Here is a 27,959-nt window from a genome sequence, read left to right as displayed (position 1 = left end):
CAGTAGCGTGATAGAGTGTCAGACTGGTAGATGCAGGTTCAAGGCCCTGCTTGTCCATGAAATCATGATCTGGGTAACGAGCTCTCTCTTTCTGTGTATTGTCGAAGGCTTTCACGGCCGGAATCACTGGGGTGCTGTGTGGTTTCCGGGCTGTATGGCCGTGTTCTAGCAGCATTCTCTCCTGACGTTTCACCTGCATCTGTGGCTGGCATCTTCTGAAGATCCTCTGAAGATGCCAGCCACAGACGCAGGCGAAACGTCAGGAGAGAATGCTGCTAGAACACGGCCATATAGCCCGGAAATCACACAGCACTCTCTCTTTCTGCTCACCACACCTCACAGGGTTGCTGTGAGCATAACATGGAGAGAAAACCAGGAACTGTCGCACGCAGAAGGGTATACAAATGTGATTGACCGGATTCTCTTCAATCACAACAGACCACTGGGCCCCGCTCTTCTCCAAAGAGTCCTTTCGCTATCAGTCACTAAAATAGAAAAGTTATCTCCTTCCGCGACGAGTCGTTTGGGTTCTTCCTGACAAGCGCTTGATTCCTTTATTAGATCGCATCGGACTCATTACATTACAATATGAAAAAAAAAACCCACTCCAAATCGATAGTGGGCGGATTACATAACAGTTTTTTCTCTTCTGCCCCGTGTCAATTCCCTGTCACTCGATGTAAAAGGGACTACTTTTCTGCTTCTCGCTTGTTAGTCAAGAGACGTCAGAGCCGTGCCAGCGCCCTCAGCAAATAATGGCGGCTGCGGTGAACGATTATCTGGAGCGCAAGAGTGAGGGTGGAGCTCGTGAGTGGGCGCGCGAGTGCGCGCGCGTTCCCGCGGGACTTCTTTTTTGAACACATAGAGCAGAGGGGGAGGGGTAGTGCTGCTGAGTTACGTCTAGCCGGGCCTGGCCCGCTGCGCCAGACACGGAGCCCTCATCTTGTTTTGGCAACGGCGGTGGCTGTGAATATGGCCGAGTCCTCGACGGCCTCCAGCGCTGGCAGCGTTTCCCTGCCGCTCATTGAATCAGGTAATACGCGAGAGACTCTGCTGGAGAAGAGGCGCGACCGTTGGGACCGAGCCGGCGAGGCAACCGAGCGAGGTTTCCCCGTGCCGCCATCTTACTGTTCCTTGGTTGTGAATTGCAGTCACCTGAGGGGATCCCCCCTTCCCCGCAGACACCACGTCCCCCCTCCCCAACATAGCCCGGCCCCAAAATTAATCTCTCTCTGTGTGTGTCTCTCTCTCTTGTAGAACTGTACTTCCTCATAGCTCGCTTCTTGACCACAGGGCCTTGCAGGAGAGCGGCGGAGGTGAGTCCTCTGGAAACTGCCCCTTACTCACCCCCGGCCACCAGGCGTGCGCTGAAGGGCTTCATAGCGCCCCCCCGCGCTTCAGTTAGAAGAGACGCGTAATAACTTTAACTTTAATCGGGATCTCTTCTCTCCCACCCCCTAATTATCCACTGTTCCCCCCCCCCCCCCGCTGCAGGCGCTAGTGCAGGAGCTGGAGCAGCACCAGGTCTGTGTCACTTTTTTTGTTAGATTGGATTTTCCTCTTTCTTCTTGCTCCTCAGTTTTACCTGTCCGTCACTTTCCTGGCTTTATGTTGGCACTTTAACAGGCAGGCATAAATTCTGTACTGTTGTGCAGACATTTGTACTAGCTTTCTGTCATGGCTTTCTCTCCCCCCCCCCCCCCCCATTTCTCATTTGGTGTCTTTTCTATTACATTTTAGTTACTTCCTAAACGGTTGGATTGGAAAGGCAAAGAACATTGTAGAAGTTATGAAGACTTGGTGAGATTTTTAGAAGGGGGTTTCTTGTTTAGGGAATAATAAAAAGTTCATTTATGGGAGAAGTAATATTTTTCATTTTATTGCTCACATGTACTTTGTTAGAAAGGCTTCATCAGTAAACTAGTCAACAGAAGTCGTAAATGGGACAGTAGACGGAAGATGCTGTCATCTCAGAGGTGGAGCATAAGAGACTGTTACCAGTGTTTTGTTTTTTTGCCTGTGGTTTAGGGTGAAATAGTCTGAGAAAGGTTATATTTCTTAAATTCTGTCAAAGATTGCTTAAAAACCCCTTTAGTTTCAAAATGGTTTTGTTATTAGTATCTGATATTTTTATTCAGAAAATAGAGGGAGTCTTTTTCACTATAGGTTTGGATTGGTTCTAGATTTGCAGTTGACAACTTCAGCTAATGTATTGTCGAAGGCTTTCACGGCCGGATTCAGCTGGTTGTGGTGGGTTTTCCGGGCTGTGTGGCCATGGTCTGGTGAAACTTTAGGAACAAGATCCACCAGACCATGGCCACACAGCCTGGAAAACCACCACAACCAACTTAAACTAAGGTTTTTATTCTGAAGATTCATCATGTATTTAAGGACGTATTCTTGTTAAAAATGCTTTATCATGTCTAACTCTTCTTGAGAACTTTGAGGTTTATGGAGGCAGAGAGGAATTACCTGTTGTGTTGCAGGCTAGGTGTAGAGTTCCATAACTGCTTTGTCTTTCACATTTCTCCTTCAGACGTTACAGGTAGTTGAAGCTTAAATTACATTATACTCCAGTTTTGAATGAATTTTTTAAAGTAAGCATAGTTGATCATTAGGGGTACCTAGTTTGTATCTTTACTGCTTTTTTTTTAAAGCCGTAGACTGAATTATGAGAGTTACTTAAAAAAAGCAGTGTGTTGACAGTAGGTCTATATTAATTTTTTTGAGGATCCCCATTAAATTTTGCAGGGCTGATTTTTGAGTAGATACATAAAATTGGGCTGTAAGTAACTTCAGCCAGTGCAGCTAACTTTTGAAAATATTATATTGGAACTGTGATGTTGAACTTTATGTTAACATAGCGTTCTCTGACAACATTGGTATTTGTTACAGTGCAAAAGTTCAGTATTCAGTATTAATCATTCAAAGCAATTATATGCCTGAGCAGCAGGAAAGGCCCGAATATGCAGTGGTTATATTTATGATTATTTGATTATAGATACTTCAAAATTCTGTTTTGTGAAAGTTGATATGAAGCTCTCAGTAACATATCATGATGGTAATCTGAAAGTTTTGAATCTGCCAGTGTTGAATTTGGATCGTCTGCATTGAATTTCAGTTTCATAACTAACTAGTGAAATATTTTGAATTATCAAAGAAAGGAGATTTTTTTGGGGGGGGGGAACTTCCTTGGATACTGATGAATATTTTGTCCTTTGAACGATGCAGATCATTGACAGTGTCATGTGTGTTCTTCAGAAAGGCAGTGACTTGAATGGTAACAAACAAGATGACTTATTAATTGCTGAGGTTTTCGTTACCAGCTTAAGCTTATGGGTTAGGACTTGATAATTTGGTGTGTGTTAATTGTGCTTACAGTTAGTTAGATTCCAGCACATTCCATTTAATGCATAGTTGTAGGACTAGCAGTCACAATGGTGTAAGACAGTGTCTTTTTCTGTTATGTTTCTTGCTTTTATCATTAGCAGACTACTCAGTCGTTCTGATAAATGTATAGAATGGAGTGAGAAAGGAGCCTTATGCAGAGTGGCTGTGCTGTGTTTGGGTTTGCTTCTGGTAGTGGTTTGATTGTATATTTTCATATCTTGTTAGTGGTTCTGCATTAAGTCTAAATTTTATTTGTGTGTAGGTCTTATCTAATAAACATGTGGCTCCAGATCACTTGCTGCAAATCTGTAAACGGATTGGGCCTATACTTGATAAGGAGATTCCACCTAGCATTCCGAGAGCGAACTCCTTGCTGGGTGCAGGGAAGCAGTCCTTACTGCGCACAGCAAAAGGTACATTCTGATTTTATAGTACATTAAATCAAAGGAATATGAACTTTGCAGATGTTAACATTGCTAGCTGGCTTTCAAACCAGGGTGTGAACATTTCTTATTCACAGATTGATGCCTTCAGGACTCATTCACCTTTGAACATATGTTTGCCTTCTGTAGAAACCCATGTCAATGTTGGTTTTCAATGTACTGGTTTGGACTTCTAATTTTAGGATTGTTGAACAAAAATGCTGTATGTTGTTCTATATGGTGCTTTGCCATGACTGGTTGATTTTTCTCTAAGTACATTCATCCCCGCTATTGTTTAAGGTTTTTTGCCATCCAGTCACAGCCAACTTATGGTGACCTCATAGAGTTTTCAAGGCAAAAGATGAATAGAGGAGGTTTGACATCTCCTGACTCTGTGACTTCCCTCTTGAAGTACAGCATTAGTTGCTGGAATTATCTGTAATACAGGAAGACCCTTAGGTGTGAAAATCAACGTATGATTGTAACCAGTGAAGTTAAGCTGGTATTTTGGTGATTAAATGGCCAGAACAGAGGTTCTTTTTATTAAAATATTTTTACTGCTGTTTTCTCTAAGACTAATTATTCTGTAAAAATAGTTAATGGGTTGGGATCAGACCCAGGGATTGTGTGCTCTTTTTTCACACTTGTTGTCATATCTGTCATATTCATTTGAATTAATATTTCATATGTATAAAAAGCAAAGCAAGGAATATGACTACAAAGAATCATGAGTAACTGGTATACAACTGAAACTTCCTTTACAGACAGCAGAAATGCAATTCAGAAAAGCTCTTTCATTGCCGCTCTTCTTAGAGGAAGACCCCTTGAAATACCTGTTAACTATGATCAACAATCAAATCTTGGTAAGTGCACCAGCTGTTGATAAATATACCGCAAAACAGCAGATGGAGAAAGAAGGGGAATACAGTTAGAACACAGTGTACCTGATGTGAACAGTTATGACTGAAGAATTAATTTTAAGATTGACTTCATGGAAACATGATTGTTCTATTCACTGAAGTTTTACTGATAATACATTCCTCAGATATATTGTAAAAATGATTGTACTGAAGCTGGGGCCAAATAATTATATTTTGTTCTCTATATCTAATTGTCCTTTCTTTTGCAATATGTTGTGCTGGCTAGTCCTGGGTACTTTTTATTCAGTCAATGAAAGGTGTGACTTTGAGGAGCTACTATTCTGTTTCTCTTATGTACTAAAAGCATTTAATGTCTGCCTTACCAAAGTTGGAGTAAGAGAACTGAAAAGATAGTGTGAGGTAAGAATTTCTACTGTAGGAGACGATGTAAACAAATTATTAATACATTTTATAACAAGGATACAATAAATACTTGCCTGTTTTTGACAGACCATTCTTTGTTGTACTGGTGTGCCATCTTGTTCAAGCACAAGGAGACTAATTGTGTATTTACTTGTTACTCACTGCAAAATGTAGACCAGCAATTCTGTTCCAATTTGCTTTCAAGCTTAATTCTCTTTACCATAAGTATAGACTGTTTTGCTCTTGGGGCTGCAATGCCAGATGGTCATTCAATAGGGCATGTGCCTGGTTTTATAGAAGGCTATGATAACTCTCTCTGTTCCCTCTTCCCAAATTCTTTATGTCTGCAATAGTAACTAATGTTACTAAAGCACAGGTGTGAGTGTTTGGAGAAGTGAATGAAGCTGTGCATGATTTTGTAGTTCTGTTCATTTGTTGCTACAAGTTTTGTCCATTTTGAATGTTACTGTGCAGGCAGATAAATAGTTGGGGCTATAAACTTAGATACATATCTAGGCTTTCTCTAACCCTGACAGTGGTGGGCAGTAAGAAAAGGTAACAAATTTTGAGGAGTTACCATCTACTGTTACTGTTTTATGATGCTTATCTTGATAGGACTTTTGAATAAAAACACCAGATAAGGCCAAAAATAAACACTATTTATCTTAATTTTTAAAAGAAAAAACATTTTAACACTAATGTAATTTTTGATTTTTGTTCTAGTGGAAGTAAATTATGCAAAACAATTGACCGGATGGACAAGATACAGTTCTTCATTTCCAGGAAGCATGTATCAGCATATAAAGATGCACAGGCGCATACTTGGTCATCTCTCTGCAGTTTATTGTGTAGCATTTGATAGAACTGGACACAGAATATTTACCGTGAGTTACTGTTGTTCATTTTGGTCAAGCACACGGAAAGTAACTTATAATTGCCACACATTCTAATGTTTAAGGCTTGATCTTTATAGAGGTCTCAAAATTCTGCTCAATCAGAACTTTACAGTGATATATGATTCACATTACAGTTGGACCACAGTGTGGACGGTCTGCTAGGCTTTGTCACATGTCTGGAAGACTTCAGTGAAATGACAGACTTTGTTGTTCTTCTGTAGAAGTCTTCTGGGCCTCTTTGAGTTTCTGGAGTCCCTGAACTGACATAAATTTGTTGCAAAAATGGGATTACTTGGAATCTAAATGAATTCTGAATGAGCATCGGAAGTTCAGCAGATATCCTGATAGAAAGACTAGGCCAGCAAACCTCTATTGGAAAAGTACTTAAAAATTTTTTTGTATTGAGTATGTGACCCAATACACATGGAACACTTACATCTAGCCTATTCTCTGGTAGTGGGCTCTCCTCACATTTCTCTTGTTTACAGGCGAGGAGGCAGCCTGCCGCGTAGTTTGTCTGCTGAACTCTACTTGGTCTCTGCTTCTCTTAACTCTCTCTGTCCGGACTTAAAGGCTATTATAGGGCTATTATCCTCTCCGCCCACTCCCTTCCCCTCCTCCTTTCTATGGAAGCTGTGATCTTATTTTGCTTGTTGCTTTTAATATAGTTGTGTTAATTTTGGTTGTACTTTGAGAAAATTATAGCTATAGTTTACTTTGTGCATGTAAAATTAATTAGGTTTTTTGTGTTTTTGCACAAAAATAATTGTATTTTTGTGGGAAATTGTATAATTGTATTTTTGTGGGGAAAAAACTTCTCTTGGGAAGTGGCTTTGCTTCTGAGCATAAGTGCTTTAATTTGGAAGATAAGAGGCTTAAATCAGGGAACAGAACTTCAAACGTTTATGCTCCTTAATACAATGTGTTAAAATTTGGGTCCTCTTGGTAACATAACATCAATTATGTTATGGTAACATAACATTAGCTGTGTGGCTCAGTCTCTGGAAGCAGTGGAGAGGAGTAGCAGTGGAGAAGAGTGGGACAGAAAGTGCTAAGTGAGCTCTTGTTTTCTTTTTGGATGGCTTTTATCAAAGCCACATCTTTTCAACAGTGTGTTGTTAACAGGGGGTTTTAACAGGGGTTTTCTTTTTTCTCTTTGTCCTGGCCATGTGCTTGCCCCAGGCTTCTGAGAGGTGGGGCTTGCTAATGGTGCACGCAGGTGTTTTACTGAATAAGTACATATGTTGAGGGATAGTGGAAGATACAGAAAGCTCAAGGGGGAGGCATTAAAAGTTTAATATTTGAATATCTAAACAGAATTAGATATAAAGGCAGAAAGCCAGCAGGGGCATGGGGGGTTTTCAGTGTTTTGTACTGAGTGTCACATGTACGACTGTCTATCACTAGGACACTAGTCGTGGGTGTGCCCTCACTGCAATGAGCTCCTGTCACTCTGGGAACATGTGTGTTCTCTTGATGCCAACAGGGCAGACCTGGAGAAGCTGAGAGAGGCAGAAAGGGTGACAGACGAGGCTTTCAGGAACCTAACAGCCAGGTTCCACTCTCAAAGTGACGTCCTGGAGATTGAGGGTCTGGGGGATGGAGGGTGCCAGTCTGAGATAGTGGAAGATGCTCCCTTAGATGGGACCCCTTCCTTAGCTGGTGATCAGCTATCCTCTCACACCGAGGATACCCCTCGGGGAGATGGGGGCCTCCTCGTAGTAGGCGATTTGATCATTAGGAATGTACAGAGTTAGGTTTGTGAGAGACATGATGATCGCGTGGTGACTTGCCTGGCTGGTGCGAAGGTTGCGGATGTCACGCTTTAGACTGCTAGGTAACAGGTTGAAGTCCAGGACCCCCAAGGTGGCATTCTCAGAAATGCTACCTGTTCCACACGCAAGGAGAGCTGGGCAAGCAGAGATACAGGGTCTCACTGTGTGGATGAAAAGGTGGTGTAAGGCAGAGGGTTTCAGATTTGTTAGGAACTGGGGAGCCTTTTGGGATAAGGCAGGTCTGTACAAAAGGGACGGGCTTCATCTTAACCAAAAAGGGACCAGACTGCTGGCGCTCAACATTAAAAAGGTGGCAGAACATTCTGCTTTTAAACTGATTCCTGGGGGAAAGCTGACAGGAGCTTAGGTGACTTCAGTTTGGACTACAGTATCTATGGAGATGCAGACAGAGAGGGAGGTTTTTCTAAAACAACCACATACAAGCGTGGAACATAGCAATGTGCATGTGATAGTGTGTACAAAGGGTTAGAGGCCAAAGCATATAAATCCCAGGTTAGGGACAGAGACAGGGTATACAGGTGTCTCTGTGCTAATAGTAGAAGCCTTCGACCTAAAATGGTGGGGCTGGAGTACAGAGTTTTGAAGGAGGACATTGATATAGTGGGCATCACAGAGGCATGGTGGAATGAGGAGAACTAGTGGGATGCTGTTATCCCAGGTTACAGGCTCTACAGGAAGGATAGGACAGGGCATATTGGGGGTGGTGTTGCCCTCTATGTCAAAGAGAGCATAGTGTCACATAAAATAGACAATGCAAGGGGAGCTGATTCCTCTACAGAAGCACTGTGGATGTCATACCAGGTGTGATGGATAGTCTAATATTAGGAATGTATCATTGTCCCCTTCACCAAAGTGCACAAGAGGATTCTGGGATGGAAAAAGAAATTAGAGAGGCCAACAAAAGCAAAAACGTAGTGGTAATGGGTGATTTCAGCTATCCCCACATAGTAAGGAGAGAGGTCATAGTAAGGAGAGAGCATTCCTAGATATGCTAAATAACTGTGGCTTAGAGCAGATGGTTGTGGAACCAACCAGGGGAGAGGTGATCCTAGATCTAATTCTATTTGGGACCCAGGACCTGGTATGGGAAGTCATTGTTGTTGAGCCGATAGGGAACAGCGACCACAATGGTGTCATGTTCAGTATCTCTGCATGTGAGCAGGTGACAACTACTAATGTAGTTACATTCACCTTCAGAAGGGGAAATTTATGGAGGAGAAATCGATCCATGGCTACCAATCTTGATCCTCCTTGATCTGAGATTGCAAATGCCTTAGCATACCAGGTGCTCAGGATCTGCAGCAGCAGAAAGCCATTGGTTTCATATCCTGCTTGTGAGCTTCCAAAGGCATCTGGTGGGCCACTGCGAGAAGCAGAGTTCTGGACTAGATGGACTCTGGTCTGATCCAGCAGGCTCTTTCTTATGTTCTTAATTATCCTGTTTGAATGAAACAGCCATATTTCTGTCCCCTAAAACAATATAATACCAGTATAGTAAGTTTCATGAAATAATAGAAAACTACAGTTTGACAGAGGGGTTTTCAGCATACATGATTTTTTCCATCTAGCAGTCAGTTTGTTAGCATGAGAATCCTGTTGAGCATGGGTATTCCTCAAATTTTCTCTCCCTTCACATTTTGTTTGTTGCCTCGTTGGTTTATTGTCTTACAGGTGAGCCTGGAAAAAACCAGGATTTTTGAGTGAGAGTGCTGTTGAAACTGGTCTCATCACAATGTCAGTGCCACCCCTTCTTTTTGTTGCACATGTGCAAGAAGTTGGCACATTCATGCATGGGAAACACTATATTACTCCTGTGGAAAAATGTCCTCCATTCAGATGTTCTTACCAATATTTGGATGTTAAGATCTGCAAATTGGTTTTTAAAAATCCTGTTATCAGGCAAACAGGGAGTCATTTGGTCCCACTCCCCCTACTAGCTAGTTGGTTTTAAACTGTTTTCAAATGTCTTGCAGGTTGAGAACCATGATGTAGACCAAGCAGACCATTCTGGTACAGTCTTCATAAGAATTGAAAGAGATGATAAATATCCACAAACCAGTGGTGCGATCCAAAAATTTTAATAACAGGTTCCGATGGTGGTGGGATTCAAACAGTGGCGTCGCTGCACACACACACCTCCAGTCCCCATTGGGCAGGGAAGTTGCTTTAGTAACCCCTTCTCGGCACTCAGAAAAAATTAGTAACCACTTCTAGAGAAGTGGTGAGAACTGGTTGGATCCCACCTCTGCCCCAAACCCCATAAAAATGAATTTCCCATGAAAATATAGAAAAGGAAGAAGGCACTGGATATCAAAGAACAGGAATACAGTATATTGTTTTCAGAGATTTTTTTAAAAAAAACTTAAAAATCAGACATGTCTATACAAGGAAAAGGTTCCCTCTTTCTGTGGGGTGTAAAGGAAGGGGTCAGCGCATCTCAGCAGAACAAAGCACGAAAAGGGAATGCAGAGTGGCCGGAATAAGCAATAAGTGCTCTTACGCTTTGTGAAAGTGAAAGGAAACAAACGGGCCCAGCACCGAAGTGGAGGAGCAGAGGGAAAAAATGAACCAGTTGCTCCAAGTACACAGGAGGATCACTTCTGTGTCTTATAACATTACAGAAAGATATTCAAGTGAGTGATTAAAAAAATTGCTGTCAAAAAAATTGCTGTTCAATGTAGCAAAATGTAAAGTGATGCACATAGGGGCAAAAAAATCCAAACTTCACATACACACTACAGGGGTCAGTGCTATCAGTCACAGACCAGGAAAGGGATTTGGGTGTCTTAGTTGATAGTTCCATGGGAATGTCAACTCAATGCATGGCAGCTGTGAAAAAGGCAAACTCTATGCTGGGGATAATTAGGAAAGGAGTTGATAATAAAACTGCAAGGATTGTCATGCCCTTATATAAAAAGCAGTAGATGCGACCATATTTGGAGTACTGTGTGTTCAGTTCTGGGTAGCCACATCTCAAAAAGGATATCGAAGAGATAGAAAAAGTGCAGAGAAGGGCAACGAGGATGATTGAAGGATTGGAGCACCTTCCTTATGAGGAGAGGCTGCAGCGTTTGGGACTCTTTAGTTTGGAGAGGAGACGTCTGAGGGGGGATACGATTGAAGTCTATAAAATTATGCATGGGGTAGAAAATGTTGACAGAGAGAAATTTTTCTCTCTTTCTCACAATACTAGAACCAGGGGGCATACATTGAAGAGGAAGAATTAGGGGGAAGAATTAGGACTAATAAAATTAGGGGGAAGAATTAGGACTAATAAAAGGAAACACTTCTTCACGCAACGTGTGATTGGTGTTTGGAATATGCTGCCACAGGAGGTGGTGATGGCCACTAACCTGGATAGCTTTAAAAAGGGCTTGGACAGATTTATGGAGGAGAAGTCAATCTATGGCTACCAATCTTGATCCTCGATCTTAGATTGCAAATGCCTTAGCAGACCAGGTGCTCAGGAGCAGCAGCAGCAGCAGCAGCAGCAGAAGGCCATTGCTTTCACATCCTGCATGTGAGCTCCCAAAGGCACCTGGTGGGCCACTGCGAGTAGCAGAATGCTGGACTAGATGGACTCTGGTCTGATCCAACAGGCTAGTTCTTATGTTCTTATGTTCTTAAAAGGTAAAAATTCCTCATTACAGTGGTGGGGAGAGGGAAAGAGCACAGGATAGGACCGTCCCATAGTCACAGTCCAGTCTGAAAGATGGGAGGTGCCAACAGAAGCTCAGGCAGCATGTAAACAAATGCAACTGAAGTTTGATTGCTAGAAAGAGGTGAGAGTACAATGGAGAAACAAAAGCAAGGTGAGGTGACAACTGGTGACTCTAAAGATCATGTGCAAGGTGTGATAAACTGAAGCAGTAAGATGCCAGAACCAACACAGTAACATCATGCAGGAAACCTCAAACGTTGTTTTCTCTCTCTCTCCCATCAATCTTTGATTCATCTGAACAAGACAATAATCTTGTAGAAGAATTACTGCTGACTGTTCCTGGACTGCATTTAGAATTGTTTGTTCTTAGAGTTTCTCACAACCTCTTGTGATTTTTAATGTGTCAGTACTTAAGTTTCCATAAGGGCTTGATTTGATTTTAAAGATACATTTAAATTTTATTTTTAATATATATCTTCAGGGGTCAGATGATTGTTTGGTGAAGATCTGGTCGACTCACAATGGCCGGTTGCTTGCTACACTTAGAGGACATTCAGCAGAAATTTCTGATATGGCTGTGAATTATGAAAACACAATGATTGCTGCTGGCAGCTGTGATAAGATTATCAGAGTTTGGTGCCTCAGAACATGTGCTCCAGTTGCTGTTCTACAAGGACACACAGGATCCATTACATCTTTACAAGTATGTTCAACTGTATATTGATTTGTTTAAAATGTGTAGTCATATGTATTCAGTTCATTTAGTCTGTTTGCTTAAAACCACAAAACAATATTTCTAGCAAACCTATTCAAATATTTTCTTACTGTTGCAAGGCATTGAACATATCTAGGATTGGCTAATTACAGTTGTTAAATGCAGGACCCAGAATTGCAAATGACCATCTCAAATATACATATCAAGTTTGTTATAGCATAGGCAAATAGGTCTTCATCTGAAGAGACAAGGGATTGTTCAGACGTTATTGATTCTTAGCACAAAGTAAAAATACACTTTATTTCCTGTGTCCTGATTTTTGTTTACGCCTATTATGAAGCTGATGATTTTCCACTGGAAAAAAATGAAGTTTTGAATAATCACACAGAGCCTATTAATCGCCCTGAGCCTCTCGGGGGAGGGCGGTATATAAATTATACAGTACAATACACAATACAATCATTATTTTTATACATTTTTTTACACATGTTTTAAATAGTGAATGAAATTAGTCTTCTTAATGATGAACATAAACTGAAATTTTGCAGAATTAAAAGATGTAAGAAAATGCAGAGAAATTATTTTAAAGCATTTATCTTCCTGTTAAAGTATGTGCTTATCATTTATGGTTTTAACTTCTAGTTTAGCCCACTGGTGAAAAACTCCATGCGATACATGGCCTCCACAGGTGCAGATGGAACAGTTTGCTTCTGGCAATGGGATCCCAGTTCTATGAAATTCAAGTACGTAACCAGATTACTGCATATGTCATTTGTCACCATAGTGCATGAAGCAGTTGGGGTCTATTGGATATATTTACTTGTGTTGCTATATAGAAAAAAATGTAACAGGGTGATAAAGTTTGCTATTGCAGAAACATAGCAAGAAAGTTGTGATTTTAATATTCTAGCTTATTGGGCCATAGGCATGTTAGCTGCAATTAACATTACAGATCTCTCTGGAATTTTTTACTATCCTATTGCATATTCATACACTTCTTATTGTCTCTAAAGTAACCGGCCACTGAAATTTACAGAAAAGTCTAGACCTGGCGTTCAGATGCTTTGTTCTTCATTTAGTGTTGGTAAGTACATCCAGTAGAAGGTCTTGCATTTACTTGAACAGACCAGTTGCAAAGCCCTTCCTGTTGTATTTTAATTGACAAGATATAACGCTCCAGTTTTAATAACTGTTTGAATACGATATCTTATTTCATTCATCGTACTTCCCAATCTTCAGATTATGCTTCAGTGGTAGAAGTATTTCGTGAGCCTGTTCCCTAATACCCTCTTGTGCAGATAGTCTCATTTCTGTTCTGTATTTTAGAGCCATACTTCTCCATGATGTCTAAAATTGAATGTATGACAGTAAATACCTCACAGGGTTTTATGGAGATTAACAGATTGAATATTGTAATGTAGTTCTCAAATTAAAAGTGTTGCATGTTTGCAGAAGAATTCCTTCAGTTCTACATAAGTTTCGTTCTAGATCTAAGCATAGACAAACTTTTAAAAATAAAATGTCTACCCTGATAAAATCTAAGGCAGCGGTATATATACACCCCTGACACATAAAATAAAATAGAAAACAATGGTGTAGATTAAAAATCAGATTAAACCCCACACCATAAAACTTTAACTTCTGAAAGCAGAGCAAACTTTGCCCAGTGCCTAAAAGATTACAGCACCATGTGAATATCCCTAAAAGATTAATTTTACCTGTAGGGTATGCTGATCAGTGAAAATACCTCCTCTCCAGCAAGGTCTGCAGAAGTTGAAGGAGTCTAGACTGCACATCAGTGTTACTGATTTTCAACATCTGTGGGCACTTAAACCCAGAAATTGAAGCCATGAACAAGCATGGCTTGAACATAGAGCTTTCTATGCGCTAAAAAAAGTCCCAGACTTACAGAAAAATGTGAAATTTTAACAAAAAAGTTAGGTTGTTAAAACCCTCCAAATTAATAGAAGCATTGTCTGTAGCCTTAAAAAAAATCAATGCCCTCTCTGTGATTGTTGTGGTTTTTGCTAGTCAACATCAACAGTAATGCCACTTCTCAAGCTTTGATTTATGTCAGTAAAAAGCAGGGAGGATGAGGAATGGCTCTTTCTATGACTGTTTGATGGAGGCCTCCTCAAGGCCAGGCCCATTAGTAACTACTAGGTGACTTGTTAACCCCTGACTTGCATGACTCACAAATGCCCAATTGTTTGCTTCTGATCAGCAGCAGCCACCACCCCACAGAAGCCAGTGTTGTGTAGTGGCTGGAGTTCCAGACAGGATCTGGGAGACCCAAGTTTGAATCTGCTCTCTGCCAAGGAATGTTGCTGGATGAGCTTGGGCCAGCCTAAACCTACCTTGCATGACTGTTGTGATGATAAGAAGGAGATGGAAATTATGAGTTGCTGTGGGACTTCTTTGTGGTGAAAGGCAGAGTGTAAAATGCAACAAGTAAATAATAAAGGTGATGACGAGGGCAGACAATGATGGGTGGTAAGGAGTGAAGGAAACAGGAAAGGGGCAGAGAGGCTATGGGGATTTTTAGGAAAATAAATGAGGAAATAGTGGGGGATGGGAAAATGAGCCTCCCTACAAGTCCTTGCAGGTCTCCTCCCCCTGGTACTTTATAAACACTTGTCAGTGTGCTAAAGTATTCTTTAAATTTTCAGGTGGGATGTTTTTAGCTACTGGCAGTACCGATCAGGTTATCAGAATGTATTACTTTGGTTCTGAAATTCCTGAAAAAATTGCAGAGCTGGAAAGCCATGTGGTAAGTAATAAAATGTTAACATTAGAAATAGTCTGCAGTGAAGTAGGATTACATGTTCAGACTGTAACATCGATAAAACATTTATTTACTGCTGATTAAACATTGCTTCAGCCCCAGTATCCCCTTCACTCACTCATATGCTTGTACACACACACTGAGGCATTTAGGATATAAGGATGGATTTTGTTCTTTTTATGTTCAGCAACCTGTGGGGATATTGTGCTGAAAAGAATGTACATTGTAAACTAAGGCTTCCAGTTCAACTGTTGTGCCCTTTATTGGAACTTTCTCCCATAGTCCTTGAATTTAGTATTTGTTTTCTTGATTATATTTAATAATTATATTATATATTTCTTGATTATATTGTTTTCTTGATTATATTCTTGATTATATTTAACGCCCTGTGGGTCTGGACTAAAAGATTCACATTGTTCGCATGCAATTCAACACACTTCTTGTTTTTTTGCAGGACAAAGTTGACAGCATTCAGTTTTCTAATACTAATAATAGGTATGTTCATAAGTGTGATAATTTTTTTTAGTATTTATTTAGAGGGGTTTGTGGTAAACCTTCACTGTTGCAAGCATTTTTGGCAACCAGTATGTACGCACGAGGCAGTAGAAAAAGATGAATGAGAGAAGTTAAGGCAGAGGCCAGTTTGGGTTCATGTGCTAGAGGTAGCAATGGTAGAAATCACTGTCTTTCCCTCTAAAAAAACACACAAGGTGCATTAATTTTCTTGTGCCGTAAATGTACCTTAAGAGCATAAGAACAGCCCTGCCAGATCAACCCATTTGTCCATCTAGTCCAGCATCCGGTCCCTCAGAGTGTCCAAATAGTTCCTCTGGAAGTCCAGTAAACAGGCCATAGGGTCTGAGGCCTTCCCCTGATGCTGCATCTTGGTACCAGGATTTAGAGGCTGAATGGGGTGGTTCCCTTCAGTCACCATGTCTAGTAGCCACTGATAGTTCTGTCTTCTAGGAATTTGTCTAATAGTCGTTTAAAGTGGTTTATCACTATATCCTCTGGCAGCAAAATCCACTTTTTAATTATTTGTCATTTAGAAATATTCTGTTGTTCCATTTTGAATCTAGTACCAATCAGTTTACTTAGTTGCCCTTGAGTTCTAGTATTTTGGCAAAGGGGGGAAATGTTCTGTTTGTCCACCCCATACTTAATTTTATAAACTTCTGTCATGACCCCCTTAGTTGTCTCTTTTTTAAATTGAGAATTCTCAGACTTTTTAGCCTTTTGTCAAATGGAAGCCGCTCAACCTCCCCACCAATCATGTTGATTGCCCTCTGTTGACTTTTTCCAGCTCTGTGATGTCCTTTTTGTGATACTGTTGTCATAGATGTCCCATTTTATGCTTTTATGCAATGTATTTTGATTTCTGCATTTGCCACCCAGTGATGTGTCCATGTATACAGTTGTCTGTTTGGTAGCAGTGAGCAAATTCTAAGATTTGTTTTCCTGCTCCATTTCTAAGCCAAATCTCTCAATGGTATTTGATTATGATTTGTTTCCTACTTTTGTGTTCTAGTCACCTATGATTATTGCACACCCCTTTTAGGTATTTCTTGGACACTTGCATAAAAGCTTTCAATTTCTTCCTCATCAGCATCAGTACTTGGGCAGTAAATGTGAATGATGGCTACACTGATAGGCTTAACTTACTAGTACCAAGCTTTATGAAACATGGCTTTTGTAAAGTGGTTCTCCTCCTGTGTGCTTGTGCACAGTTGGAGGCAAGCCTTTGGATAACTTCTTCACTTTAATTGTTTTTGTATATGATTTGTGCATAGTTCAAGAGCTCTTAACGTCATTCTTTTTATATCTCACCTAATATCTTTTTTATACCAAGGTTCATAAGTGGCAGTAGAGATGGTACAGCCAGAATCTGGCAATTCCAGCAAGCTGAGTGGAAGAGCATTTTGTTGGACATGTCTGACAAATTACCTGGGTAGGTTCATTTGTATGTAGTTTCATTTGTATGTAGTATTGGAAGTAAAAGTCAACAATGCTACATCTATGTAGGCTGTAGAAACATTTTTAGTATTGTGGCTAAAGAAAAAGCTATTTTATCAAAGAAATGTGTACAGAGTTACATGGTTGAGAAGTTTGTTAAAATGTGTTTGCTTTGTTTGAAACAGTGATTTATGTTCAGAAGAAGATAAATTTATGAAGCCGAAGGTGACCATGATAGCTTGGAGTCAAAATGACAAGTTGGTGGTTACCGCTGTGAACAATCATCTGCTCAAAGTGTGGAATTCTTACACTGGACAGCTGCTTCATGATCTTACAGTATGTAATGTTGCTGTGTTTGCTTGAAAGTGTGTGTGTTTCAAAAAAAAGCTATCTGAAGTATAAAAACTGGTCAAATTGTTTTTATGTGTTGTACAATCTCAGTGAACAATGTTGCATCCAATATACAGAGAGTCGTTTAAATTAGAATTCTAGTTCTGTTTACCACTGTAATGTTGTTTTTGCATCTTTTCCTGTGTTCAAAAAGGGTCATACGGATGAAGTATTTGTTTTGGAACCCCACCCATTTGATTCTAAGATCATTCTTTCTGCAGGCCATGATGGCAATATTTTTATTTGGGACATAACAAAAGGCATCCAAATGAAACATTATTTTAATATGGTAAGTATCATTCACTTGAAACAACCTCTATTTTTCCTGTGTTCACTCTCATTTTTCTCTTCCATTCAGTATATTATTTATCTGCTTGTTTGAACTACTATAATCAGGAAGGAATCACCGGAGTACTTGTTCTACAAAGCAGTGAATTGGATCGCCTTGAAGTGTTCATAGAAGGAGTTAGTGGAGCAGATCTTTCTTGTTTTGCAAGCAGGCTGCCATGTGTTCTGAAGCTTCTCTCTGAGGGTCAGAAAGGCCTCATAAACAAAATGCACTGCAGGTCAGAGTGTTGTAGCAATGCAGTGTGGGAGCCAGCATGGGGTAGTGGTGAAGAGCAGTGGTCTCCCCATTCCTCCACACGAGTGGTGGACTCTAGTCTGGAAAACCAGGTTTAATGCCCTGCTCCTCCACCTGAAGCCTGCTGGGTGACCTTGGGCTAGTCACAGTTCTCTCAGAACCCTCATAGCCCCACCTACCTTGCAAGGTGCTTGTTGTGTAAGTGGAAGGAAGGCAGTTGAAAGTTGCTCTTAGGCTCCTTGCAGGAGAGAAAAGCAGGGTACAAAACCCAACTTTTTCAGTGAGGGGAACTGAATAAAATCACCTTTTTCACCTTTTGGTCTTGGCTTGCATCAGGACCAACTTTGTCAGAATGGGCATGGTTTGTGGTGGTGATTTTTGCCTGCTGTTCCCTCATTGCTTTAATGCTCATCACCTTTTGCTTGTAAGGCTTCCAAATCCTTAGAGAAGATTTTGGAACAGCAGAATGGTACGGGAAAGTGGGGAACGATCTGCTCTGTTACCTCTTTCCATCAACTTTTCTGCTTGATTCACCCTGGAAGATTCATCAGATTTTCATAATCTTATTTTTGCACAACTTCATTTAAACAGGTGCATCAAAAGGTCTTTTAAATGTTGCTTTTTGCCTTCCAATGTCACTTTATGTAGTGTTATTTCTGCAGGCAGGTGAAATGATAGAATTAGGTCCTTAATATAATGGGTAGCCAGTGTTGAATTTTAAAATGTTTACAGAATGCTAAAGGATTTTTTAAAAATGCAGATTGAAGGACAAGGACATGGTGCCGTATTTGACTGCAAGTTTTCTTCAGATGGGCATCACTTTGCCTGTACGGATTCTCATGGACACCTCTTGATATTTGGCTTTGGTTGCAGCAAATCTTATGAAAAGGTATTCTTAATTTTCCATTTATTACATTAGCACTTTATTGCCAGTAATATTAGCAGCACTGATAAACACCTTTGAAACCAAGTTTTCATTTCCCCAGACCCTCATGTATGCTTTGGAGTCCAATCCAGAGGGGCAAGGGGGGGGGGGTCAAATGGCATTAGGGAACGGCAGAGGGGCATGCCAATGCGTTTGCCTCCTGCCAGCACAGGTTTGGCTGCTGCAGAGCTGTGCTGGCATCCTAGTCTGATGCTGGCATGGAAGTGGGGTGTTCCCAGGGGTGGAGCTGACATTTAGTTGGCTTCCATCCTGGCTTTGCAGCTAGTTGTGCTGTGGCCCAGGTCCTGGACTTACACCATCTTTTTGGGTGGTGTAAGTCTATTAATCCATATGGAGGGCTTTCCAGCAGCAGGGTTGGGTTTTTTAAAGCTTTTTTTCCTGTGTGCTGTCTGAAAGCCCTCTGGAGGCAGTGGGGTGTCACCACCCTCAGATCCTGGGGGCTGTGGATTGAGTTGTTAGTTGTTCCTTAAACTGAGACAGACTTTAATTCCCTGAAGCTGAAGGGTAGATAAGTTTTTTTTCTGGAAGTTTTTTTGTTCAAGTGTGCTGCTGTAATTGACAATATTGAACAGTTCTTCTAAGTGGTGGGGTTTTTTTAAATCAAACCTTCAGGTCATATATAAAGGCTTTTGTAATAAGTATATTTAAACTAATGTTTAAAATGAACTTCTTTAAGAACTGCTGTTTCATGAACGTTAATTTTAAAATACAAAATTAATACTTCAAATACACAACTTCTCTCTCTCTCTCTCTCTCTCTCTCTCTCTCTCTCTCACACACACACACACACACACACACACACACACACACACACACACATATACATAGAGCAGTAATAATATTCTGGAGAAAATGTTTCATGGTTTTTGAAGCTAAATATAGAGGTTAAGTTTTCAAATCTTTTATTTCTAAATTGATTTTATGCAAGCTTCATTTTTTTCTAGATTCCCGATCAGATGTTCTTCCACACTGATTACCGACCACTGATTCGAGATTCTAACAATTATGTCCTAGATGAGCAGACTCAGCAGGCTCCTCATCTCATGCCCCCACCATTCTTGGTTGATGTGGATGGAAACCCTCATCCAACAAAGTACCAGCGATTGGTACCAGGACGAGAGAATTGTGCAGATGAGCATCTGGTTCCTCAGCTGGGTTATGTAGCAACAAGTACGAGTGGCAGTTTTCAACCTCTGGCTCTTGGTCTAACTTTGGTATTAGAACGCAACAGAATGCAAGAACTACATTAATCCATAGTTTAGTTTAAAGTAATTGTGTTGGAGTAAGCAAAGTAAGTTATGACTTGCTGCTTTAATCAAGCATACATTGGACACCATTTTTGCTCTCCAACTAGCTTATTAACAATATTGTTCATTAATGCTGAGTGCTTTAGAAATTCAGCTCGAAAAAGCCCCTCAACTCTCAAAGCAGGAAATCAGTGTTATGATCTAGGATCTGGTGTCCAGTATGTTGTCTGTTACTAGTTCCATGTGTAGTCTAGACTGTCCTAAGAAGTCATTGTAGTGTAGCAATTAGAGTTTCAGAATAGGATCTGGGAGACCCAATCATATCTGATATACACTCACAAGGGGGTATTAAACCCACTCTAAATGATAAAAAGAGTGTCTGTACTTGTAAGATATTGATGCCTTCAGTAGCCGCTGCTAAGCAACCATAATAGTATGTTACTCTTCAAGTCCTGATTTCTGTCAGGAAAAGGCAGGGGTAGAGCAGAGCCCTTTCCAGGCATCAGTCCATGGTTTGTGTGGTGCTGCAGGGAGCGATCCTCTCCCTGATGCTTTTTAACATCTACATGCACTCCCTAGCTAAGCTGGTCATGAATTTTGGGCTGCAGTGTCACCAATATGCGGATGACACCCAGCTCTTCTTCACGATGGCTGTCCACCCAACCTCGGCCCCTGGGGTTCTTCAGCATTGTTTAGAGGCCCTAACTCAGGGGTAGGGAACCTGTGGCTCTCCAGATGTTCAGGAACTACAATTCCCATCAGCCCCTACCAGCATGGCCAATTGGCCATGCTGACAGAGGCTGATGGGAATTGTAGTTCCTGAACATCTGGAGAGCCGCAGGTTCCCTACCCCTGCCCTAACTGGTTGAGAGTGAGCCAGCTGAAGCTGCATCCCGCGAAGATGGAGGTTCTGTGGGTGGGTCGGGGGGAGTGACAGGTAGCCTTCGGTCTGCCTTCGCTAGACAGCGAGGTTTTACACCTTGCCTACCATCAAAAGCCTGGGGGTCACTTCAGAATCGGCATTTTTGTTTGAGTCCCGTGTCACCAGGACTGCCCAGGTGGCCTTCTACCACCTGCAACAGGCACGGCAGTTGGCTCCGTAGCTCTTCCGTTCTGACCTAGCCACAGTAATCCATGCAACAGTCCCCTCCAGACTGGACTATTGTAACTTGCTGTATGCTGGCCTACTTTTGTCTGTGACCTGGAAATTGAAGTTCATACAACATGTGGCAGCCGGGCTCCTTACCAGAGCGTTGTATAGGAACCAATCAGTCTGGTCCTATATCACCTCCACTGGTTGCCAATTGGAACTGGATCATATTCAAAGTTCTGGTATTGACCTTTAAGGCTGTGAGCGGTCTTGGACCTACATACTCTCAGGATTGCGTCTCCCTGTTTTTCCCCTTAGAGTCCCTCTGCTCGTTGGAGGAAAACCTGCTGGTGGACCCTGGCCCAAAAGACATCTGGCCCCCACCTGGTAGAATAGGCTCCCCAGAATGGTTAGGGCCCTGGGGGACTTAAATTGTTTCCACGGGCCTGTGAGACGGAGCTATTCTGCCAGGCTTTTACATCTGGCCAGTTGGGTCTGAATTAAATTAATTTCATCATTAGTGGCCACTTGTGGACGCAGAGGGGGGTGGGATGTTGTCACCTCTTGGTATTGGTTTTATGCTGATTGATGTTTTATGATTGTTGACAGTTTATGCTGTTTTATATTGTTGCTGTCCACCACCCTGAGCCCTGCAGGGGAGGGTGGGCTATAAATTGAAAAATAAAATAAGAACCAAACCACTGAGTGAGTATCACTGTATTAGAGCAAACCAAAAGATTTGTTAAACATGTATATTGAATGCTGTATGTGTTAATAATATGCTGTTGGCAGTTTGTAGCGTGATTTAGATCAAAATGCTAAATATCTTCCATAACTCTAAAGTTATTTAAAGTGCCTGCTTTGCATTTATATTTTGCAGGTGATGGAGAGGTTGTGGAGCAAGTAATAGGTCAACAAACTGCTGATCAGGATGAGCAAGGTCTAGAACGCAGCATACTTGATGGCATGATCAGACAGTTGCAACAGCAACAAGACCAAAGAAATGGCATAGATCAAGACATCCTTCCTCTTGGGCCACAGAATGGAGAAGAAACTCCGAGAAGAGGTCAGTGTTTACTCTGGGAAAGGGAAAATGGTCACCTCTAGGAAGCCAATATGGTATAGTGGTTAAGAGCAGATGCGTAGTGGCAATGGGGACATCCAGAGCGGCTTATCCTGGGTGCCACCATTGCCACCACATGGCAGGAGGTTGGGTGGGAAGGGGATACGGGCAGCTGATGCCCCGGCCACAGTTCCCCCTCCCTTTGTCACTAGTTAAGAGCAGTGGACTATAGTCTGGAAATCCGGGTTTGATTTCCCAATCCTCCACTTGAAGCCTCCTGGGTGACCTTGGGCTTGTCACAGTTCTTTGGAACTCTCAGCCCCACCTACTTCACAAGGTATCTGTTGCAGGAAGAGGAAGGGAAGGAGTTTTTAAGCTCCTTTGTGTCTCTTAACAGAAGAGAAAGTTGGGATATAAATCCAAACTCTTCTTCTTATCTTTTTAGGTGTCTGTAGCTAAAGCTTTTTACCTTACCAGTTAGTATCCCAAAACACATCCCCTTACTTTTATGGGAAAACAAATGAATCACTTTTGGAATATAATTGTGAAGACCACGTTGGTCATTTATATGAGACAGAAATACATAGGGAGTATGCTGAATCCATGGAGCCTGATGCTTTGTCAAACATTGCTATATAGGCAGGATGTTTGGGGAGGATGAGTTTTAGAAAGAATGTACTTTGCAGGTATTATAGAAATTCAAGCTTGTTATTACATACAAATGGATTATAAATTTTTTTCTTGTACAAGAATAAAATGGCAATTTAACCTGATTGACCTTGTTTATTGCCCTTCCATGCCACGCCATTCAGAATGTTGTCCATAAGGCTTCCCTAGGATTGTCCTTTCTTATGTGGGAGGAATCCACCTGTGCAAATGGAAAGTGCATGGAATTTAATCAAAATAACACTACTAGATTATCCAATTATAATTCAGGTGGAATTCAAGTGGATAATAGACATTTATGTAATTTATTTGTGATAAATGCCATATACACATGATCATCCCTATATTCTAGATTTGTTTTGTAAACTTCCAAGTCCAGAGAAGTAGTCAGGCTCCGTTGCTTCAGGTGAATTAAAATGTTACTGCTGGAATAAACGAGTTCATCTTAACACTGCTAAAAGACTCTGAAGAGCCAGTGTGGCCTAGAGATTTGAGTGTTGAACTACAACCTGGGAGGCTCAGGTTTGAATCCCTGCTCTAACCCTGCTGGGTGACTTTGGGCCAGTCACACATACACTAAACCTAGCCTACTTCACTGGGTTGTTCTGAGGATAAAAATGGAGGCGAGAACAATGTCAGCTGTCTTGAATCCCATTGTGGAGAAAGGTGGTATATAAATGAAAAAGTAGTAGGAATCCCAGTGGGGGAAAGGTGGTATATAAATGAAGTAAATAAAAAAATAAGAATAAATTGGTATCAGGAAACTTTCAGCGCAGCTCACGCAGGGTTAAAAGTTGAGCCTAAAACTGGCTATTTTCTGCTGTGTGTGTTTCAAGTAGCATATTGTGTGGCTTGCATCTTCCATTTTCCTCAATTTAAAACCTTTTTTTTTCAGAATTGTTGAGTTGTTTTTGAACATAAACTGTGAAGAACTCAAAACATGCAGGTTTTTTTCAATACTTAAATGTTCTAGGCAATGCAGTCCTTTGTGTTAGAACTTTGAAGAAAACCTGGAGCAGCCTCCCCTTCCTAAAGTGGGTGGGGGTGCTCTTAATGGAGAGTTAACATGCCAAATTTGTTACTCTGCATAATTATGTAAAGATTTCTCAGAGCTCTGCAACTATATTTTATTTTATTTTATTGTTAGATTTTTATACCGCCCTCCCCTGGAGGGCTCAGGGCGGTGTACAAATGAATATATGCAGACAGGGGAAAGTTAAAAACCAGTACAAATATAATACCAGCCCTGTCTCCCTATTAAAACCAATTCTAGATAACTCTTACCAAATAGCCACATTGTTATTGGCTATAAAAAAAAAATAGTCAGGTGGAATGCTACTTGATTTCCATTGTTGCCCCTGAAATTTTTGTGGTATCTTTTGGTATTGTTTGTCTGTACATCATTTACACTTTTGTTAAATCTCTAATATAGTCTGGGTGCTGCAACATACTTATTAAAATCAGAAAGACAATATTGTGAGTTATAAAGCTGTATGTGCAAGAAGTGTATGCTACCACTGTGTCAATATGGCCTGATTTTCTGCAGATATTCTATTCATTTTTAAGAGGGTGGTAGTATTACTGGAGTAAAATTCCAGAATGAAATCAGATTCTGCAGTGTAAACTGAGCCTGAGAGCAATTGCTGTGACTCAAACTATTTACCCAGCAGTGAAGATTCAAGAAAGACACAATGCCTAGTTATTCTAGATGGTTCATTTATTGTATGTTACCAAAATGTATTCTAGTCTATCGGATGCTTAGCTCGGATATCCAGTCTCCACCTAATATTGGCTTGCGGCGCAGTGGTCAAGTTGAAGGTGTGCGCCAGATGCATCAGAATGCTCCGAGGAGTCAGATTGCCACAGAGAGAGATCTGCAGGCGTGGAGACGGCGAGTAGTTGTTCCAGAAGTAACATCAAGCATATTCAGGTGTGCAGGTCTACCAACATATAAATTAATATTTTGTTTGTTGTCAAATATTTACATTCTGCCTTTCTGAGAGGCCAAGATGACTGAAAAGTAAAAGTAGTTGCTCATATACTATTTCTCTTATAAAATTGTTTCTTAAAATACTTTTTTCATCAGAGACATTGCTATACTATCAGAATCTTACTGACTGATGGATGGTTTTTGCAGATTATCCTCCTTTGGCATACCATATGACTTCAGAATCAACCCTCTTTACACCCTTCTTCATGATATTATCTTTCTTGGCAGATACTATTAACACATTGATGTTTTTGTATACCCCAATTTTGTTTTGTCCTGTCTTCAGCCTGATAAGTGTTCCAAAATGCTGGTATCAAAGAGTAACTCATTGAAGGTTATTGAGCCGAAATTTGAGGCATTTTATTTTTTACCTAGAGAGAAATTGGCTAATTGTTGCTTATCTTCTTCAAAGTACATAATGATGACAAATGATGAACTGTAAACTAATGACCATATGCCAATAATTTGAATTTAGTAAACTGTGAACAGTTAATATTCCACAGCAGTTATTGTGTATCTGACAAGTTTTCAAAAATGTTTTGTTTTTTTAGAAATCAAGAAGAATATAGAATTGCAAAAGGTGAAGAAGAGAAGTGGCTGTATACAGCAGAACAGAAAAAGAAGTTACTTCTGTCTTCAGAAAAGGTAGGAAATCAAAAGGATTTTTTGTCATCAGTGATTATTCTGATTAGGAATAAACTAAATTTAAAGAAGAAATGTTTCTGGATTTCCACTTTGTCATTACGGCTGAAATAGGGCCTTCTCTGGATTCTGCTGACTGTGCCTTTAAAATAAATGCCCATTCTGACAAAGTTGGTCCTGATAATTCAGTAATGTGTATTTCTCATATTGAGTCAATTATTCTTTAATATCTAGAGTGACTCTGAAGATTCACTGATACAGTCCAAGAGGAGACTTTATAGACGTAAATATGCAGCATATCAATCACGGAATAATATTGAGCAGTCTGATTCTTCGAGTGAAGAAGTCCATGACTGTTCTGGATTTATGGAACAGGTAGGTAAACTGTTCTATTTCATTTTAATAATTGAAAATAGTAGAAACTTAATCTCTATGCTTACATTTGAAAGGAGTGGTTTGTGTTCATGAAGCACAATGTAGAATAATGGTGTGGGTACAGCTGATTATGTTATATTGGGTCTATTGGGTGGCTTGCCAGTAGGAACAAATTTATATGTTGTCTTTTTCCATCATGGAACTCAAGGTAGTATACATACATCCTAGCATGTTTCCCATCCAGGTACTTGACCGTACCCATTCCCACTTAGCTTCAGCAAGGTTTCTGTGTGTATCTAAACTCAGGCCATTTTCAAATCACTCAGATAGTTAACATTGATAGTTGAAAAATGTACAAGAAAAATCGTGGGAAGGCCTTGTTATGAACACATGAAAATTCTATATACTGAATCAGGCCCTTAGTCTATCATGTTCAGTACTGTCTGTTCAGACTGGCAGTGGCTGTATCAGGATTCCGTTAGAGGTCTTTCTCATCACCTTCCACCTGATTCTTTCAACTGGAGATGCCAGGAATTGAACCTGCGATCTTCTGCATACCAAGCGTTTGCTGTACCCCTGAGCCACAGCCCTCCCATCATGAGTAAGCACTTAATGTTAGTTTACAGATGGGAGATAGAAAGATTTAGGAGACTTCTATTTCTAGTAATAAACTATTTTAGAGGAGAAATTAATATGCGTAATAAGAGTTGGACTGTAATTCTGGTTGTCCTGGGTGAGCCTGCTGCAATATCACAAACTGTTTCAGACAGCTGGAGCTACTAACCATCCCTGTGCACATTTGTTGGACTCACATAAATGCTATTAATTAGATACTACAAATATGCATTTTAATTAACAAATGTCGAAAGCAGAGAGGTGATTAAACTTTGCCAGCCACTTATTGGCTGAGTTATTGCAGAGGTAGTGTAGGGGCTTAGGTTTTATGAGGGTAAGTTTTGAGCTGGAAACTTGCTCATTCCACTGACCACAAACACTGTGTGCTCAATGTTGTTCAAGATCAAACCTTGAACGTTGTAACAGTAGTGATCTTTTTTGCATTGTAAAATTGCACCTCTGCTTATAAAACAGCTATCTAGAGCCCAGCCTCTTTAGATTCTATAGACAGCCAGTATAGTATAATACTTAGAATGTTGCAGTAGGATCTGGGAGACCCAAATGCAAGTCCCTTCACTACCACAAAGCTTGCTAGATGACCTTGGACAGGTTCCATAGTCGAAGTCTAACCCACCTCACGTGATCATTGTGAGGATAAGATAGAGGAAGGGAGAGCAATAGATATCCTTTTCAGATTTAAACATACATTTACTTCTAGTAATAAGGACAAAACCACAGTATAAAAAGTCATCTAATCTCTTTTATAGTTTAGGAGTCTTAGCTAATTTATTTTCATCTAGAAAGCAGAAGAAAGTGAAGACTTGTCTTTTCCTGAAGAAGAATGGGAGAGTGAAAAGAAAACCAATAGTAATCGTTCCAGGTAAAATCAATTTCAATGTATCTTATTTCGAAGCCTTATAATACATTTTAATTTTAGCATGTGATTTTTAAAAATATTAATAACCTATTATTTTGTCAGGTATTGTTCTACTGTATCAGCCCTTGCATTTCCAAGAATAAGGTTACTTTGAGGGAAATCGCCCTTAACATAAATAAGTGATCATGAACCTAAGCAGAGTTGCACACCCTTCTAACTCCACTGACTTCCACTCTTGTTTAAAATTGCACTGGCTAGCTCCATGCTGGGATGTTCCTTCAGTAGAAATAGAAAGGATATCTATTCAACACAAGTAAAACAAGGGTGGTGTGAGTGTTGCTTCCCTTTTAGAGTTCTAGAAAGTTCTATCAGTGGAACCACTTACAAAACATTGTGTAGAAAAGAACTTCTGTTTGATATTTTCCATGACCTAGCCTGATTAAGCTTCAGGAAAGACAATTTTGTTAAAGTTTTTTTTTAAGCAACTGTATGAAGCTGATCAATTCCAATTACAGCAATTACAAACCAATACATGTCTTGGATCTCTAACTTTTTGTTTCTTTTGTTTGGAATG

General features: G+C 40.5%; 1 protein-coding gene across 3 annotated transcripts in view; it reads left to right on the top strand.

The window, feature by feature from the left end:
• The first annotated feature begins 731 nt into the window (after nucleotides 1-731).
• BRWD1 (bromodomain and WD repeat domain containing 1) overlaps nucleotides 732-27,959 on the top strand; it is a 67,026-nt gene continuing 39,798 nt past the window's right edge. For 2 of the 3 annotated variants that reach the window (XM_048492622.1, XM_048492621.1), the window contains exons 1-22: nucleotides 732-1,033; nucleotides 1,258-1,316; nucleotides 1,495-1,524; nucleotides 1,741-1,800; nucleotides 3,653-3,803; nucleotides 4,577-4,675; nucleotides 5,819-5,979; nucleotides 11,930-12,151; nucleotides 12,806-12,906; nucleotides 13,177-13,247; nucleotides 14,833-14,933; nucleotides 15,403-15,443; nucleotides 16,798-16,896; nucleotides 17,087-17,237; nucleotides 17,446-17,580; nucleotides 18,635-18,763; nucleotides 19,765-19,990; nucleotides 22,038-22,223; nucleotides 24,633-24,816; nucleotides 25,428-25,521; nucleotides 25,753-25,893; nucleotides 27,309-27,388. In XM_048492622.1, the coding sequence (XP_048348579.1) occupies nucleotides 973-1,033; nucleotides 1,258-1,316; nucleotides 1,495-1,524; nucleotides 1,741-1,800; nucleotides 3,653-3,803; nucleotides 4,577-4,675; nucleotides 5,819-5,979; nucleotides 11,930-12,151; nucleotides 12,806-12,906; nucleotides 13,177-13,247; nucleotides 14,833-14,933; nucleotides 15,403-15,443; nucleotides 16,798-16,896; nucleotides 17,087-17,237; nucleotides 17,446-17,580; nucleotides 18,635-18,763; nucleotides 19,765-19,990; nucleotides 22,038-22,223; nucleotides 24,633-24,816; nucleotides 25,428-25,521; nucleotides 25,753-25,893; nucleotides 27,309-27,388 (2,582 nt within the window). In that variant the 5' untranslated portion in view covers nucleotides 732-972. Of the gene's footprint in view, nucleotides 1,034-1,257; nucleotides 1,317-1,494; nucleotides 1,525-1,740; nucleotides 1,801-3,652; nucleotides 3,804-4,576; nucleotides 4,676-5,818; nucleotides 5,980-9,257; nucleotides 10,421-11,929; nucleotides 12,152-12,805; nucleotides 12,907-13,176; nucleotides 13,248-14,832; nucleotides 14,934-15,402; nucleotides 15,444-16,797; nucleotides 16,897-17,086; nucleotides 17,238-17,445; nucleotides 17,581-18,634; nucleotides 18,764-19,764; nucleotides 19,991-22,037; nucleotides 22,224-24,632; nucleotides 24,817-25,427; nucleotides 25,522-25,752; nucleotides 25,894-27,308; nucleotides 27,389-27,959 lie in introns of those variants that run through there. The other variant, XM_048492623.1, reaches the window with a different exon arrangement.

Source organism: Sphaerodactylus townsendi, linkage group LG04 (genome assembly GCF_021028975.2).
Source record: "Sphaerodactylus townsendi isolate TG3544 linkage group LG04, MPM_Stown_v2.3, whole genome shotgun sequence".
Taxonomy (NCBI): domain Eukaryota; kingdom Metazoa; phylum Chordata; class Lepidosauria; order Squamata; family Sphaerodactylidae; genus Sphaerodactylus; species Sphaerodactylus townsendi.
Note: the sequence above shows the minus strand (reverse complement) of the source record. Positions and strands in the feature narration are given on the sequence as shown.